The sequence below is a fragment of the Lagopus leucura genome, unplaced genomic scaffold, assembly GCF_019238085.1.
Source record: "Lagopus leucura isolate 7727_CA_CO unplaced genomic scaffold, USGS_WTPT01 Super-Scaffold_810, whole genome shotgun sequence".
NCBI lineage: Eukaryota > Metazoa > Chordata > Aves > Galliformes > Phasianidae > Lagopus > Lagopus leucura.
Window position 1 is genome coordinate 11513479 of NW_024962261.1, and position 19479 is coordinate 11532957.

At 39.9% G+C, this 19479-nt stretch overlaps 1 protein-coding gene across 1 annotated transcript; it reads left to right on the top strand.

The window, feature by feature from the left end:
• The first annotated feature begins 10384 nt into the window (after positions 1-10384).
• On the top strand, positions 10385-17706 carry CTXN3 (cortexin 3). The gene is made up of 2 exons (XM_042866298.1): positions 10385-10475; positions 17271-17706. Exons 1-2 carry the CDS (start codon positions 10445-10447, stop codon positions 17609-17611), a joined length of 372 nt encoding a protein of 123 aa, XP_042722232.1. The 5' UTR covers positions 10385-10444; the 3' UTR covers positions 17612-17706.
• Positions 17707-19479: the final 1773 nt, after the last annotated feature.

The following is a 19479-nucleotide window of genomic DNA, read 5'->3' on the forward strand; positions in this document are numbered from 1 at the left end:
GCAAGGTGAGACAGGGAGGTCTATTCATACAGATTTTCGGAATGACTGAGCACGGAGAGAAAATGGGAAGTAAGATTAATAAGTTTGCTGGTTTCAGTGAATAATTGCCAAACTCTTAGAGGGATGATTACAGTGTGTGTAGACTGCTCAAAGAGGACAACATTCTTCTCTTGATAGGAGAAGAAGCACAGCTAGATTTTGTGTTGTTCTTCCTCAGCCTTTCAAAAGGAAATATTTCAAATAATATCACTTTTATCTCTTTTATCTCTGACACTTTTATCTCTGAAGGTCTTGAGAAATAAAAACTTGCAGTCTCCAGTTCTATTAAGTCAGCTTCACAATTGTTTAAATATTACTTAATATCTTTTAAAATGAATTAATATGAAGTGCTGTTTTATCATTTGGGAAGTGCTAAGGGGCCAGAGTTCTGTGTCACCAGAAAGCTGATAAATTTATGTGCTCATGAAGTTCTGTTTGATGGAAGGCAATTAAATACTCTTTTGGTAGCAATTTCAGCGTTCATGGCTCTCAGCCACAGCTGGAGTTCCCTCAAGACCTTACCTGAGCCTGCCTTTTGCTAGACTGCAGTCTGCCTGTTACAGCGCTGAAGGTCGAGTTACTGGAAGCTGGCATTCAAAGTACTGCATCATCCACTGGTTGAGACTAATCAGAGCAATTGAAGTGTAGTGGAACAGTTATTAAATTTATTTATTTATTATTATAACTATTTATTTTAATAGTTATTTATTAAAATTTTGTGGGCATTCTTTTTTGCAGATTTATGACAAGGTTCTTCTTTTTTCTTCTTTGTTTTTAATCTTGTACATGTCATATATATCAAACAGTTTCTTTTTCTTTTTTCAGTAAAGTAATTCAAGAAGGGTGGAGGAGGACCTTCGGATATTCCTTTTACATTTCTTGAAGTGAAAAAAGTAACTTTGGGGCCATTATTTTTCAGTATACCATACTAAATTTAAAGCACCAGAAAGCTATTTTTCACACAACAGGGAAAACACATACCAAAACTCTGATGGCATTGGAGTTCTACTTTCAGATTCACACTTAAAACTTTCTAGTGAGAACCTAAGAAAAATGAGGTGTCGAGGAAAAGGTGTACTCTGTTGTGTGAGAGAAGATGCACAGGCAGCTCCAACAAGACCAGGGAACCTCACAGCTGGCAGTGTTACTGCAGGTGCTGACAGGGAGCACACAAAGCGTGCAGAGAAATGGGGTATGTATGGCTGGGAATCTTGTAGTTCGTCATAAGAAACCTGTTCCTTTACCAGAAATGTCTTCAGCTTGTGGCACAATTGCAATCTGAATATCATATAAATATTTGTGTTTGCACCCATATGTACCTTTGGCTTCATCCAAAGTATTCTTATGTAGAGAAAATTCTCGTTCCTTCCTGTGAGCCATTAGAGCCCCATCTGGCTCTCATGCATACTTAACTCATACTGTGGTTTTGCAATTAACACTCCTTCAGTCTTCAACTTCTTCTCCCGGTCTCCTCCTACAGCTTCTTTTTACCTCAGCGGTGTGGATGCAGGTCCCCTACAAGCCTGCAGAAATCATTCCACTTCCATCTGCAGCCCTCCCCCTTTACAGTCTGTGACAGCCCTATTGTGTTTCTGCTTCTCAAGGTAGACACAGCTGTGGCACATTCGCGGATTCTTCCATCTGTTACAATCTCTTTCTTTGTCCATCTCTCTGTCACTGCAGAGTCATTTTCCTCCCCAGCTTTGCAGGAAGGCTTAGGATGCAGTTTCAAGTTGCAGCAAAACTAATCTAGTAATAAGCTGCTGCTGAAAAAGGCAGTCCTGCTTCTCTGTTCCCCCATCTGTGCCCATCTCTCTTGAAACGGGAACTGTTCTGACAAGAACTGCTTTTTTTTCTTTTTTTTCCCCCAGATGAATTTTCCATACCTGATTTATGATGTAGTGGCACAATATCTCTGTCTGATGTGAAGGGCGTGATGGGAACCTTCCAGAATGGAAGGCAGGGAGGGTGAGTTTGCTCCTTTTTGTCAATAGCTTGCACACTGATCCCGCTGCAATGTGAAATGGCTGTCTGGAAGCAAGAAGTAGGGAGATGACAGAAGTCACCAGCTCCTCCTGCCTGGTGGCTTTCAAGGAAGAAAGTACCAAGTGATATGGGAGACCTTGAGAAGACTGTAAGAGGGATTGGGAAGAAGAAGCTTAACTTCTTTCACTTCTGCCTATCAAAAAGCATTCTAAAATAACTTCAGTATTTCTTTTCTTTTTTGTGTGTGTGCGCGTGATTTTAGTAATTTTTCATTTCTGCTTCAAAGAGAAGGAAAAAGGCTGAAAAAGTAGGGTTATTTGAACTTCAGGTTATTGAAATCCCAGCTTAAACAGAGCAAAGGCTGTACAGTTGATTTTCAGAATAGGAGTTGAAATATGTCATAGGAGTGAAATATGGATTTAATTGATGTATAAACAGTTACAATAAGATTCAAAATAAAGGTTATAAATTTTCAGATGTATTTCTATTAGTAGATGATAAATGTACTAATACATAAAAATGTAGTAAATGTACAAGGAAGCTTTTTGTTTTTGAAATACATTTTGCAATGTACAATTGAAGACTTGGCATATCTTTCTTTGTTCAAGTGTGTACTGCCTTCAGATTAATCTTAATTAATTCATTAAAGGGGCTTTCAAAGGAAAGCCATTACACTTGCTACCAACTTTTGAAATAGAATTGAAGCAATTGTTCCAGTCATGAAAAGCGTGAATGTATCTTGATTGTAAATTAACTGCTGTGTTAAATAGCTCCAGTGTCTGCCTGTGTGCCTCTCCATGGAGGGCTCACGTGCTTTCAGCTCTAATTAAGGAAACTAATTTTAGTTTTGTAGAAGTATAAATTCCCTGAGACAGGACAGTGAGAGGTAGAATTACGATATGCTAGTTATTATGCTCTTTGGAAAATAGAATTGCACAATTAATCTTCTGTCATATGAATTTCATTATGCTCATATGTGAAATGTATTGTTTACAGTAAGTAATATCTTCTTACATTGAGCAGATTTCACAAACTTATGTAAAATAATATTTTATTGTTATTTTCTGATATAAACTCATAAGACATTTGTATGATGTTATATAAATGACAGTATTCTCAGCTATGTCAGTGTGACACGTTGTTCTGCTCAAAGTGTGAAGCATGCGTTATGGAAGTTATGTGGTTTTTACTGAAAAAGCAGCCAGCTTTGGCACTTATTTCTCAGTCAGTGAACAGGATGCCTTACATTCCTTTAAGACCCAAGCTTAACCAAAACAGTGGATAAGAATCGCTTGGGCGTTACCACTTTCCTTGGCTGACATTCTGTAGCACATTGTATAGAAATCCAACTGTATGGGTTTATTTAAGGGACCTACCTTTTCCTTTTATGACACACTCAAAGGATGACATCACTGAGAAAAGGAGAAGCTTTTATAAAGGAAGCAGGATTCCTGAAGGGGAAAAACATACTTATCATTCCAAATTGTTCTAAAGGTCAGCAGTTATACCACTGCTATGCTCAACCTTCACTAAGACAACACCGTCTTGCTGCTAATCTGTAGCTCACATTGCTGCATAGTTATTGAAGATATGTGGTGCAGTTGCTATGGGTCCAGAGGAGGCCATGAAGGCTGGAGCATCTCTACTACAGAAGTTTGTTCAGCCTGGAGAAAAGAAGGCTCCAGGGAGACTTCCCGTACCTTAAAGAGAGCTTATAAGCAGGAGAAGGACTGACTTTTTATGCGATTTGGTAGTAATAGGATTTAAAAGAGGGGAAAATTACAATAGATGTTAGGAGGAAATTCATTTCTCAGAGGGTGGTGAGGCCCTGGCATAGCTGCCCAGAGAAGCTGTGGTGCCCCATTCACGGAGGCACCGAAGGCCAGGTTGGATGGGGTCCTGGGCAGCTGAGCTCCCCAGCAGGGGCAGCCGTGCCCAAGCGGGTAGGAAATTGATGATTTTTGAATTCTCCTCCAACCTAAGCCATTCTATGACTCTATAACAAGGACAAAATTAAACAGCGAAGAAGCTGTGTTCTGCTCATTAAAAGATCTCACACATTTTCAAATTTGTTATATCAAACTCATTGTGTTATTCTGAGATGACTTTTAAGGCAAGCTAGTTAATGTGGGGATGGGAATGTTTGATAGAATTTCTATTTTCTTTAGCAATAAAATCTGTTCAGTGGCATTACACTGTGTTTATTTTAATGGAAATGTTCCAGATAGGAAATGTTCCTTTATTGACTTTATGGACCTACGTGATACCAAGTCATAATTCCTATATATATAGTGCAGAGATTTTGTTTGGAAGTCTACCCATCCTAATTCAATTTCTCAGCTTTCAGCATCGTAGTAGTAAAATTGCACATTGCTTGTTTAATGGCTAATAGCTATGGATTAAAGATAGAAATAATTGTATGCTTTTATTCTGCTGAGTCTGAGCAAGAAAAACACTGCTTTTTTAAAGCTTCCAGTCACAGGGCACCTAGTACTCCCTACATGCAGACATCATCAGAATTTTAAACTGCTTCTGGTGTAAATCACATGTAGAAATTTTTACACAAGTTTACATTCTCACAGAAGAAACACTGTCATGTTATGTCAGGTGTCATGTCTGCATTATGACAAAATGGAGAAGGAGAGAAAAATGCAAAGAAAATAAATTCCCTTTGGAATCTTGGCTTTTATGATAAGTTATGCTAATGTTGTTTGTTGTTTTCTTTTTTGTTTGTTTTTGTTTTGTTTTGTTGTTGTTTGTGTGTGTGTATGTGTGTGTGTGTGTGTGTGTGTGTGTCCTTACAGTGAAAACTAAGGAATACAAATGAAGGAAATACGAGTCAGTATCCATGCAATATCATTTGCAAACACATCTGAGGTACTGAGGAACAAGGAGTTAGCATATTGAATGCCACTTCTGGTTTAAGACAACACGTATGGCATATCATAAGCATGATGCTGAACTCCTCAGTGTCTGATCCCCATTCTTTTCAGTCTCTGATGTTAGTCAGAGGCGAGTGACCTGAATGCACTTTGGAGCAGTTTGAAGCAGAATGGGTTTTGTCAGCTTTTGTGGCAAAATCATCATGGAGATGCTGAAGAACTTGGAGAAGGTCTCCATGGGACACAGTCATATGTAACTAAAACACACAAGCAAGAATATGAGGGCTTGGTTTAAGCATCATATTGATGCTTTAGGTATCTCCAGAGAGGGTGCCGTCATCTCACAACCTGCATCCTTTTTCCCTCACTTCCCAAGGCACAGCATTCCTTTCCCTGCAAGGAGGAGTGCTGTTTTCATTTGTCCTTAACCAGATTTCAGCAGTCATTGCAGATTAGGATTATATAAACAGATGTCAGTGCTGGCAGTCAGAATATGAATGATATTTATACTGAATGCAGAATAAAATCTCTCCTGGCTTTCTCTGGCCAGTATGAGACAGAAATATATGCAAACACAAGATAACCATTTTTCAATGGGACAAGTGAACAGAGAGGTTACATGGTCACCAGAGCTGTAAATTCACTTTTCCTTCAGACATCTGAACTTTGTCCTGGAAGCAATAAATAAATAAATTCTCAGGGTTGCGGCACTCTTTATAAATGCTTCAGTTCTTTGTTATTTTCAGCGTGTCAAAATAAACGCACGGGAGTCCACAGAAACGACCATCGACCATTTGTCTGACAGCGCGGTGGATGGGCAGGCCAGGCAGGCAGGCGGCGCGGGGCTGGGCCTGCCCTGAGGCAGCGGCACAGAGCCAAGGAACCCTCCAGAGAGTCTGCTAATAAGAGGATGTTATTCACAGGACCTTAAGGGTTGGAAGGGACCTCTGAAGATCACAGAGTCCAGCTCCCTGCTCAAGCAGGTTCCCTTAGGTTATGCAGGAAAATATCCGGGTGTGTTTTGAATATCCCCAGAGAAGATGCTCCACAGCTTGTTGCGGCGCTGTGTCACCCTCCCAGTGAAGAAGTACTACCTCATGTTTGTATGCAGCACATTTTCCCGTTCTGCTGTTGCCCTTTGTCCTGTCGCTGGGTCCCATCCACTTGACACACACCCTTTACATATTTTCAAGCACTGATGAGATCCCCTCTCACTTTTTCCTTCCCCAGGCTGAAGAGCCCCAGTATCTACATGGCATTACCTATGTAAGCACTTTCGCATGCCCACCGAAGAACACTTCCTCTTGCATGCACGAGCAAAAAAATTACCCTGAAGAGACAGCACAACTGACTCAGTGGGCTCCTGAATACAGCCCATGTATTTAGTTTTTGAAATGTCTTTCCTGGTGGATGTAGAGGGTGCCTGTGGAAGCACCACAGGGCCTGGCAGGAGGAGTGGGGCTGGTGTTCACCCAGTGACAGCTGGCCAGACACCATGCCAATGTGTTGAGCACCTGCCTGTGCTCGTAATGCTTACAGAACCTGCCAGCCCCTGCTCATTTGTCACCCAAACATAGGTCAGAGGAGGAATAGTTCCAGATTTCTATGGACATTAAAGCCCGCTGCAGGAAGAAAGAAGATTCAGCAAGTTCAGCAGCTTAACACATGACCTGCTGACTGAACCTAGTGGGCTTTCCCCCCCTTTTGAGGAGAGAAGAGGCCGAAGGGGCTGACAGCTTTCCTCCCCACTTGACCTTCCAGCCCGTTCCAGGAAGTCCAGATGTTGGCTGGAGGGGCTCAGCTGAAACACTTGGCCCTACAGTCCTGCAGGAGAAGGCAGGTTGTGGCAGAGGGCCTGCAAAGGGACACTGGCCTCCAAGCCCTCAGCATATCACTGCTGGCATGCACTGCATGGGCTGCACACAGCCGTCTGCTGCCCTTGAAAGTCCATGATAATTGTGTGGGTGGACAGAAATAGAAGCACATAAAAAGTTGGCAGGAGTGTCTCTTAGAGAGCTGTGGTGAATGCGCAGGACTGCATTTATAGCTTTTAATCAAAATCCAGTTGTTACCTGGAAGATTGCCTTTATCTACACCTTTTGGGATTGACACAGATTTTGGAACTTTAGTCCATGTCAATAGTAAATACAATTACCTCCAAGCCTCCTACTTCAAAAAATTTATGAAGAGTGAAATACAAGTTTGTAGAAAAGGAAGTCAAAGCTGTGGAAAATATTTTAATGGTACTGGCTGAGAAAAGTTTTCTTTGAAGAACAGTAAAGGAACTTTCCTCTTAAATAACAGCAGATGCAAATTCATCTAGTTAGCAGTGTGATAGGAAATTACCTGAAATACCAATGTATTTCAGAAGTCAGAGCTATTTCCTTTCAAAGGCATATGCTCAACATTATACTTTCAAATGAGATAAAAATGTAGCCTCTGGGACTGAATATGATGCACTCATTCCAGGCCCTGGAAGACTGTCCAGCACCACAAGGTAAAACCAAAGGTCACATCCAAAACCTTTTCATGTTGCCTAAAGCAACATTAAGTGGACTGAAAAAAACTAGCTCTAAGTAGCATTTGGTTGAACTCTCTAGTCTGTCCTCCCCTCTTCCCTTCCTAAAAAGGCAATGGGACTGTGTGACAGATGCCAAGGTTTCCTGCTCAAGTTCTGGTTCTACTGGTAGCTTTTTGGGAGCAGAACATGCTAAGAGCACAATGGAAGCCATGTCAGGGGTTCAATTCACATTATTTGGCACCTGTACACAGCTTATAAAAGTTAACTAACTTTTTCCCAGGATTACTTTTGATTTTTATTTTTTCTCTCTAATAAAATGCATACAGAGCAATAGGGGAAAAAAAACCAAAACCTTCTTCTGTAGGAATTCCCTTGTTGCTGGATTACAGATCCATGCTCTTATAAATTATTTTTCCTGTAAGAAATCATAGATTCATGGAATTGTAGAATTGTTTGAGTAGGAAGGGCCATCTAGTTTAACTTCTTCACAATAAACAGGGACACCTAGAGCTAGATTAGATTGCTTAGAGCCCAGTCCAGCCTGACCTTGAATGTCTACAGGGATGGGACACTCACCTCATCTCTGGGCAACCTGTGCCAGTGCCTCACCGCCCTGATCATAAAATTCTTGTATCCAGACTGAAATCACTTTCTCCTGTCCTATCACCACAAACCCTCCTAAAAAGTCTGTCTCTTTCTATCTTACAGCTCTCTTGGGTACTGAACGGCAACTATCAGCTCTCCGCAGAGCCTTCTCTTCTCCAGACTGAACAGCCCCAGCTCTCTCAGCCTGTCCTCATAAGAGAGGTGTTCTGTCCCTTGGGTCATTTTTATGCCTCTCTCCTGGACGTGCTCCAACAAGTCCACATCTCTCCTGTACTGAGGACTCCATATCTGGACGCAGTACTCCAGGAGAGACCTCTCTTGCAGAATTTCTCAGGTTCTGGGAGCTGAGTGGATGGAAATTTGCATCATGATGAGGACTGTTTAAAAGGAAGTAGGAGTTTCCCTGAGACACTCTATAAAACACATCAGTTTTCCAGGATTACAGAGCAGTGGTGCTGCAGTAGGGAATTATTAAAACTGAGACTGCATGATTTGAGAGAAGATAAATGCAAAAAAAAAAAAAAGCTTCTGCCTGGTGTTACAAAATCACTGTAATGAAATTTCTTGGGAATGAAGTACAGCCTCTTTTGTCAAGTCTTGTCATGAATCTCACAGACAAGAGAGAGTGGGGAGGAGAAGCTACTGGTAGACAATTATCTGTATACCAACTGCTTGCTATAGCAGTGGGGTGAATCAAATGCACCTTAGCTGCAGGACTTCAGGTTGAGAGAGTGGAAAATCCTGAAGAAAGGAGAAAGAAAAATTTGAGGTTGACCCACAAGGAGAGAAGCAGTGGGCCTAAGATACCCATTTCTGAAGCCAGTCTACAGCAAAAAGATCCTGAGGGACTCAGAGGATGCAGAACAACACATCAGAGTGATGAATGTCTGTGTGTAAAGGAGAACAAGGAGGTAGAAAAGAGTGAAAAGAGGTGCTTCCTTCTTTCACTGTGTAAAGCATGAGAAGACAGGCTGTGAATGGCTTTAAAATAGTCCCCCACGGGAGTGTGGGTTTCTCTGTACATGGGTGTCCACAAAATGATCATCTCTGCATTGTGGTAATCTAAACAGCAGCTTTTTCTTATCTGTGAAAGCATATTTTGTCCTATAAAATGCACAGTACCATGGTCCCACACTCCACAACATTAACCCTGCCAACCACAATGCAGTTGGCAAAGTTAGAGTTCTAAATAAAGGATGCTTCCACAGGAAAATGCACATTGGGCAGAGAAAGGAAGATTGTTTGGATTTGAGCTTCAAATCCATTTTCCATATCAGAAATCTGAATGAAAAATGAAAAGAGATTACTATCCCATATTCCTTTCTTGATCTATGGCAGGATGGGATATGTACTCTTAAAAGATAAGAATGAATGACGTTCTGTCACCCCTGAATGGTTAGGAATCTCTGTGTGTGGTTTTATCTGTTTTTAAGTAAGTAGAAACTTTGGGGGGAAAAAACACCTTAAATTTTTTAATGAGTCTATGTGACTGACATACTGAAACCGGCTTTATTTTCCCATGGGAAAGGAAAACAGGAACCTTCTTGCTTTAGTTATTATTCCTCAAAATAAAATGTGGCTATATCAAGGGCAGCTTTAGTAGGTGGAAACAAGAACAACTCCCAGGGCAAAAACCTCTAGATAAAAGTTGAGCAGTAAATATTAGTGAGCATACTGCATTTTAAGGTCAGTTTATTTTCTAAGAAAATGCACCACTGGTATGCATGTGATCCACTGAAGTTTAGTAAGTATTGATTCATATATTTATAAATTATTTTTAATTTATAGCTTATAACCAATTTGAAAAGGTTAATGTATTTCACAGAAGATCACAAATTGTCATCAATGGAGACTGTCTGATAAAAGGTGAATTTACTGCCAAAATAAAGAAAGGTTACTGACAACAATCAATACAGAATAAGAGAGAAACACTAGCAGACTATACCTCTGGGAATATATATATATATATATATATATAATATATGTATGCATATGTATGTGGGAATATCCCCTGCCTTTTTCTTTCTTTTTTTTTTTTTTTTTTTGTACACCTTTTGAATGTTAATGTTCAGCTAAAGATGGTTTCAGACAGCCTGCTAGGCTACTGCTGTACTCAGTGAAGCAGAATCCACAGAAGTGTTGCTGAGGCAGAACTGAAATTGTAGCTTCCCTTTAAAGAACTACAGCATTGTCAGACAATTGCTTCTAACACATGAATATGATTCTCCTTCTAGTTTGCTTTTATTTTTTTGAAAAGAAAATCTAAGCCTTTAAAAGGCAGGTTTTGAAGTTGTGTTTTCATCAATGCCTTTGCAATCCTGATCTTTTGTGCTTAGAAACAGAAGAAATGTACAGAAGAATGGAAACTAACAGTACAACTTGTAACTACCTGTAACTGCTGCAGTGGGAAATGGGTCAGGTTTCCTCTCAACTAGATCAAGGTATTTTTTTCACAGAAATTGATTATCTAATTTTCCTTATTTATTTTAAAAACTTACAACTCTTATATTATATATGCAAGATTAATACCATCTAGATACAATAACTCTACAGAGTACATCAGGAATATTGACGTTTGACTTAAAATTTACAATAATTAAATGAATGTGCACCAATTATGTTGCTGTTTGTTATGTGTATCAGTTATGTTGCTGTTTTCTTTTCAGAAAGCATATTAGAATTTATCATTTACTATTCCATGTCATTTTGAGCTGAAAATGATTTTTTTGAGAAGGGAAGTGGGGAGGTGGTATAAGGATTTGTGACTTAAGGCAAAAAATTGCTTATCTGCCGATTCATATACAATAGAGTCTGTAAGGATTTTAATTATATTACTGCTTTTAAAGGCTTTAGCATGTTTTATTATTTTATTACAACCACACATTTAAGATACTGTTTTCAGAAAAGATTTCCAACACTGATGACTGAGTACCTGTATGCTCTCCTTCTAAAAGAAGAAGGAATAGAGAGGAAGGGAAAGTGTCTGTCATGTACATATTTGAAACCACTGCACAGGCTCCTGGATGGTGTAAATACTTGGCTGTTTCACGGATTCTTGCTTTCAGATCTTCACAGATAGCATTCATAAAGCTAACAATTACTTCAGCAAACACAGTGAGTAATCCAATCTTTTAGACTAACTTTGGCTTTTTTTCTGCATAAGTCATCCTCACACAGCTTAGGGTATGTGTAATCTTTCAAAGGTGAGGTTTCTCTTTCAGCCTTCCATGGTGCATTAAGTAGAAGCGAGGTACATCATAATAGAGATGGTCTAGAAAAAAAAAAAAGGCTGATTGCTCTCTAGCTTTGCTAAAGTTAACCCTATCAATTTGCTTTAATAATGTAAACAGCTGAAGGGCACACCAAAATTGTCATTTATCATGCAAAGAGCTGTTAACAAGATGATACATACATGTATATGCAAAGAAAGCAATATCAGTTTGATAACAAATATTTAACAAGAAAAGACAAAATATATAAAAAAAGGTAGGTGTTGTTAATATACCCACTTAGAGTGTGCTGTGATTGATTGTTGCAAAGCACAGTTCAATGCAAGGCAAATTTTAATACAAGGGCAGGGAATATGTAATTTAATATTTAGCCTCATACCTTTCTGTAATCAAGTTTTGTTTACCAACAGCAGGCTTAAAATGTCTGTCACAGCAACTGAGCTGTGAGCACATGAGAGTATCTTTGCTCAAATAGTTTGCATACAGATGTTTGAGCCTGAAGAGACTTGCCATGTGTTTTGTAGCTAAGGAAGTGAGTAATCAGTGAAACTAGTATGGGTGGTATAGGAAAATCATGCACATGGGCTTGGCGCCGTTGTGTGCTTGCTACATTCCATGAGATATTTCATAATGGAAACCCAATTGCTCCACTAACATAGGATACCGAAATTTTGTACATACACTGTGAAGCACCTAGCACAGTCACAAGACCATATTCTGTCCTCACACTACTCCAGTAATTCTCAAGTGAATGAGAAAAGGGCATAGAAAATTTCTCAGGGGTTTACATGAAACAGAGAGAAGAATATTCTGTTTAGCCTTGGCCTTGATGCAATCATTACTTAATTTAATCTTTATCACTTAAATTCTGCAAGGTCAAAAGTGTAACTAGGCTAGATGATAATTAAGTAATTAGAATGGTAGCTTGGCCTTGGGTCTAGTTAGCACCATACATGCCCATGACTCAGGAAGGTTTTTTCAACCTGGTCATTTCAAATGCCTGTTTTATGTGATATATAGAACAGTAATGTGAATGATCTGCCAAGAAACAGTAATAAACAGTTGTTGCTACTCTATATGGTGTTTTATTTTTAACCTTTTTTTCTTTCTTTCTTTCTTTTTTTTTTTTTTTTTTCATTAAATGCTTTAAATCCAGGTTCACATAGACTATGTATATTGAATTTTAATTTGAATGTCTTTAATAGTTTCTTGAGTTATCACTTCCTCATTGCTTTTGGAAGATGAGGGGCCACCAATGCTTATCAGAGTGATTAGCCTGAAGGTCATTTGTGAAGTCTTTGCTGTGTTTTTGAGTATTTGTGCCATTCTGCAACCACGTGAACATGATCTCTGAAAAGTTTATGAATGGGTAGGACAGCGAAATTCAGAAAAAGCGTGGAAGTGAAATTACAGCAAAATGTGAATATGATTTCTTACAGTTTCTTTGTCTGTGACTTCTCACAAGCATACAAGATTTTCACAATAAAAATGCACACATGTCTGTATTGCCATTTATGTTGCATATGGTAATAAGAGGAAGGGCTGTTTAAACAACAGAGAAAAATTCACATTTAATGCCTTATTAGTAAGTATGTTATTCCTATAGGTGCAGCTCTTGAAATCATTCTTTCCATTTGTCCTACCATTTTAAAAGTAAGAATCTTTACAATTTCCCTAAGGAAATTCTTTTATTCTAGAGCTATTTTCAACTACAGTCGACTTTGATACAAATGAGATGCTGAAAGCCCAGAAAGGTGCTCTATTATCTAACTAATTTAGTGTCATTTTAGCTTCAAAAACCATGGTGGCTTACCTAGAAAAAAACTGTTATTTGGTGACACTGACCATGTTGTGTGCTAATAAGTTACCTAGTGGGTTACAGGTAGGCATCTGAAACTGTATGAAGTTTATTAATTCTTAGGATGTACTAAGGACTAATATGCTGACTCAGTGCTTCTAATAGTATGCAATATCAGTTCCATTTCTTTGTTTCTTTAAAAATTTAGTATCTTAGAATGTAAGCCCCACCTCAGGAAGATGCATAATTGAACTACATAATGGATGTGCGCACACTGGCAAGGAGAAATAATAATAAGAACCTGATACGGATAGAGTGATGTGCAGCTGTGTACTTATTAAACAATGGATTAGTCACATCTGCTAGGAATCCATTATAGAAAGTAATTGAATAGCATGCCTGTGCTTAAAAAAATAAAAATAAAAATAAAAAATAAAAGCAGGGTTAGTTATTTAAATGAAGGATAATCTGTTTGTTCTATCATTTTTATATTTATCTAAGATATGAGAAAAAGGTCTGCACCTAGACGAATCCATCAACTCATTTTTAAACAACCTTGAGACTTTTCCATAGCATAACTTGCCTCATTTCTCAGTGACTGGAACAAACTAAAAACATAGAAAACATAGAATCATTAATATTGGGAAAAACCACTATGAACATCTAGTGCAACTGCAGACCCATCACCACCATGTCCCTCAGTGACACGGTTCTTGAACAGCCGCAGGGATGGTGACTCCAACACATCCCTGGGCAGCCTGTGCCAGTGCCTCACCACTCTTTCTGAGAAGAAGTTTTTTGTCATGTCCAACCTGAACATCACCTGGTGCAACTTCAGTCCTATTGCTATTAAATTGGAAAAGAGGCTGACCCCCACCTCACCACAACTTCCTTTCTCGGAGCTGTAGAAAGTGATAAGGTCTCCCCTGAGCCTCCTCTTCTGCAGACTGAACAATCCCAGTTCCCTCAGCATCTTCCAATAAGACTTGTTCTCCAGACCCCTCACAGCTTCATTGCCCTTCTCTGGACACACTCCAGGGCCTCATTGCCTTCCTTGTACTGAACACAGTACTTGAGGTGCTGCCTCACCAGTATCGAGTACAGTGGGACTCGATCCCTACTCATGCTGACTATACTGTTTCTGATAGAAGCCAGGATGCCATTGGCCTTCTTGGAAAGTTCTCTCATGTCAGCCTTCAATCAAGCCACAGAGGTGGGATGGAGTTCGGGAGGCTGGAAGATTCTCGTGAGGACTGCAGTCATTCTCATACAAGAAAATACAGCTTAATATTACGTTGCCATTTCTGGGTGGTCCCTAGACAGTGAACATTTTCAACAGGAAGGAGTAAATCATGCCTGGCTCCAGTGAAGCTCTGCTGACACAATCGGCACTGGCTGGCAGGGAATGAGATATCAGGCCCAGGATCTCCTGTGCAATGTTCACCAGCTACTGCAGACAGGAATAGGAATGTGGGAGACCACACTGTTGTGGCCAAAGTGCCAAGGTGCATCCAGGCCAGACTAATTATCTCTGCCTATAAAAAAACTCTATGTCATTAGCTAATTACATTCTGCTTTCAAGTACCTGTGTACTTGTATCACTAGGGACAGTTAAATGCTATTTTGGTGCACAGAAAACGGACAACAATCTCACTTACGTTTTAGTTTGCAGTAGAAGTGGTCCAAACAGAGCAAAGGATGTGGTTATGCCAGGTGCCATGCCATCCTGTAGACAAACCACCTGCCCCTTGAAACCTTGCAATCATACAGTGTAATGATTGTACTCAGAAAATTGTCTGCTGCCCAAAGCCTAGAAAATATGTTCCTTTCAGCTTTGCAATGCAGTCTTGCTATTTTGTTGCATAGAATCTATAGCATAAAGATTAGCATTCAGAGTGTGAAAAGCTCTTAAGTGTAAAATTATTGGACATTCTGCCCATTCCTGTATTCAGTGAATAGCTTTAATGGTATGAAAACAACTATCTGGCTCTTCTCTGTATAATCAAGAAGAAGTGCCTACTCAGAACCTAAAGAAAATATTGAACTGCATATGCTTGTTGCTGAGCCATTGATTGCATATATCTTTCTGAAGTCAAGTTTCTTCAAAAACTGGAAAGATACTGTTTGCTGAGACTTACGTGCATTCTAAGCTTGACCCTGCTTAAACCTGCTTATCAAAAGCTGGACTTTCCTGACAGTTGCAGATTCTCCATCTTCGTCATTTTCTCCCATAGTTACCTACAGCATTCAGATAACAATTAGAAAAATACTAGGAAAGCATTTCCTAGAACCCTTGGATATGTGAGAGCAAACCTGGGATACTGGATCTTGAGACTGCAGTCTGGGAGAAGCGTATATAATATGTGTACAGTTGACAGCATATTCTTAACAACATTAAAGTCCATGATGTAATAATATGTGTGCTGTAGAGTTTCCTGAAGCCAAATTAGAATCATAGAATCACAAAACCACAGAATCTTAGAATCATAGAACCATAGAATGGTTTGCATTGGAAAGATTCAAATCCCATCCAGCCCCAACATTTCTACATTTTTTTTGTCAGCTGATATCTGAAACACACTTTCAAAAGACTGGATGTTTCAATTTTGGATTTTCCTATCCTTTCAACCATCACAGAATCATAGAATCACTCGGGTTGGAAAAGACTTTAAAGATTCATCGAGTCCAACCACAACCTAACCATACTACCCTAACTCTAACAACCCTCTGCTAAATCGTGTCCCTAAGAACCACATCCAAAAGTTTTTTAAACTCATCCAGGGGTGGTGACTCAACCACCTCCCTGGGGACCCTCTTCCAATGCTTAACAACTCCTGCAAATAAATTTTTTCTGGTATCCAACCTAAACTTACCCTAGCACGTAAGGTGCTTGTTCATTCATTTCCTCACAACCGATGGTGAGCAAAGAACTCCTTGTTTCATCAGATCATCAGTTGAAGCTGAATTGAATTGAAACAGGGAATAATAGCCATGCACTGCCAGTATTTGTGTTGCTTTAATAATTCCTCCATTTTATTTGAGGCGTACTTTTTAGAATAATTCCAGCAATATGACAGTATGACTGACCCAAGACCAGTGGCAAAGCAGATCTAACTGTGTAGAAGTTCCACTATGTGCATATTATCCACAGTGTTGTGTTCGTCTGTTCCTATTTCTTCCTCTTACAATTGGCATGACAAGATCAGCTCCCCCTTTAGCCTTCCTTGTTCCTTTTCCTGAAGATACACCTCAGGTAATATTGGCGGTATCACAGGTCATACCTGCTGACATCCAGCTGTTCCTCCTTCCCACAGGATGCAGAACCCAGAATTGAGAGTCTAGCAGACACCCAGGCAGATGGTGATGGCTGCTCAAGTGCCAGTCTGGTGGTGGTGCAGCATGTGCCCTGCTGTCCAGAAACAAATTCATTCAGAAGTCTTGGCAGTCCTTCTGGTGCCAATGGGCAGATGACATAAATACCATGTGCTTGCTAACAACATTTCTAAATCTTACTGTGGTTTTAAGTAAGAAGAGGAAACATTCGCCTTTAAGCTCAATTATCAATTGACTTATTTTAGGGTATTTTCCTAAATATTTTCCTCTCATTTCAAACATGAACAGTTTATGCACTTTCCTCCTAAATGATGCAATGTTACAATACACTGAATGGTCACTGCCTTCCATCTTGGAGAGACATGTATTCAACTGTCCTGTATCAGATCCTGAATCATCCCACCTCAAAACATTTTGGGTCACTGTGTTTAAAGCCATAAATACACTTGTCTTTCAAGCCCCCACTTAGGGTTCTATCAACTGTAGTTCATCTAGTTCATCTGTCCTGCAACAGCGCACGCAGTTTGCTTCCCACTTGCTGTTTCTGTAGGTAAGCCAATGGAGCTGTGTGATCAAAACCTTCCTTTATCCTTTGCAGGAAGAAGTGTTCTGCCCTAGTCTGAGTGACAAGGTAAAGCAGAGAGACTGCTGCTAGTTCAGGTTCTGGTGACATTTAGCACCAATGGCTGGACTCTGCACTACCAACAAAGCAAAATGAGATTCCTGTAGGTCTCGCATACATGACACAGAGAGGCAAGCAAAACTGTTCTCTAATTCTTTTCGTCTAATTATTCTTCACTAGGAGAAAGTTGCATTGAAGTAAACAAACAAAAGGGCTATTCACATTTAACATTGCTTCTCCCCTTGCCCCACAGATAACAAAGTGCATCTAAATGGCTTCTACTATGGCCTTAGCAAACTAATGATGAAAAGGAGGAGACTGTGGGATTATTCGTTTCATCTTCCCTGGATGATGAACGGAGAGATATTCACTGCCACTTTGGTGCCATCTGGGAATGTGACACCAGATTCTAGCATGACCCTGGAACAGAAAACAACCTTTGCCTTTGTGATTTTGTTATTTATTTTCTTGGGAATCCTCATCATTCGTTGCTTCCGCATTCTGCTTGACCCCTACCAAAGTATGCCAACCTCAACCTGGGCTGATGGACTTGATGGGCTGGAGAAAGGCCAGTTTGATTATGCTCTTGCTTAGAGACTGAGAATTATGGAGGGTTATTTAGCACAGCAATAACGAAATACAATTTCTGGAATGTCTGTTTATTTTGCTTTTGTGTTTCATTATATCAAATGTTAGGAATTACAATATACAAATGTGCACAAAAATTGATTTATTCTTTTTTAAATTAAATCTCAAAGCAAGTTAACTTTGTGAAAGCAGATTAGTGAATCTCCTCGTAGGAAAAAGAGGGGTGTTGCATTAGCAGAATGTTACTTCAGAACACATTGGAACAATATGTAATATATGTGATCTCATATAACTGAAGCAAGTGTTTTATCATTATGTATTATCATTAACAAAATGCTGTAGTCTAAGGTGTCTTACGAATGCTGTAAAAATGTGATTTTATGATCTATATATAGTAAATAAACTTTACTTTCCATGCTCTGAGGACAAATTAGGAAGTTTTCTGTTTTGTAATTTGAATTTGAGAGCTCAAACACCGCCATGGTTTCCCAGGTTATTTCCTACAATTGATCACTGGTTGTGCTACTTAATACTACGAAATCACTGGCTTTGTAATCTTTGTTGTGAACAAAATATGTAATGATTTTGACCTATGTGTTGCCTTTTTTCCAAAACTGATTTCCACTAAGATTGGTTTTTGAATTGATCTTACAGCAGCTCATGCAAACAAATTTCAGACTGTGTATTTCAGGTACTCACTCATCCTGTTTATTTGGTATGTGTGGGTCACATTGCATTGTTTGTGTTTCCTAATTGGATGACTGAAACATCAGCAGCAAGAATCAATGAAAATGCACCCTCCTTCACTCAAAAAGTACCTTTGAAAGTGTTTGTACAATGGCAAAACATTCCTAGAAGTCACTGTAAATGAACACATATACACATGATTGACCAGGGAAAGAAATGCGTAGAAGACTGCATGAAACTTAGTGGAACAGTCCACAGTGGAGGTTTGCAAGTGCTGTTCAGCAGTACTGAAATACTACAGTCTTAACAACATCTGAGGTACTGCCAGGGGGGAAAGGCCATGCTCCCAAATACACCAGTGTTGTGAAAACATCCCTGGTGCTGCCCAGATTGTGAAAAATTCCAGGCAGGAAGGACAGGAAGCAGCATGCTGCCCGTCTTAAGACAAAGCCTTAGATATAGCTGTACTGCACTCACTGTAACAATGACAAGCAGTTGGGAAGTTCTCCCTTTGTGCTTTGGCATGCAGCCGGTAAGCAAAGCCAGCCTGTAGCTGGTACAGCTGGGGCTGTGCTGACTCATTTGCGCTGTGGCCCTGTCTCTAGCTGTTGCACTTGGAGCTATTTGTTTCCCTTTGCTTCTCATCCTGTCCATCAGCTAAAGGTTGCGGCTATTTGTGGCAAAGACAGTGGGATGGGAGGTGGCTATGCACGGTGGCTAACACAGTTCACAGGAGGGCAGCAAGAGCTCAGCTTCCTGATGGTTTCAAAGAAAGAGGAGGGACTGCAATCTGTGGCTGCTAACACACAAGCACAGCTTTGGCCCTCTCTGTCACAGAGGCAGTAACCTATGATATGGTTGGGCAGAAGGCGACAGTGACGTAGCCATGCTTTCCAGAAGCCATGAGGTGCAGCCTGTCACTGCTTCTCCACCAGTACCAGGGCACCTAGGTCAGAACTAATGCAAACTTGCAGACTGTTAACTAAAGGCAGTGACAGAGTGGCATACAGAAAATGTTCCTGTTGGTGTGCCAATACCCCCTAAAGGGGTAATTGGTATTCAATATTTATGAAGCTGCAGTAACAGCTTCATAATCCAATCCCTCCGGCTTGGGATTTCTCTCCTATATCAGGGTCTACTTTTCCCTTTCCCTTTCCCTTTCCCTTTCCCTTTCCCTTTCCCTTTCC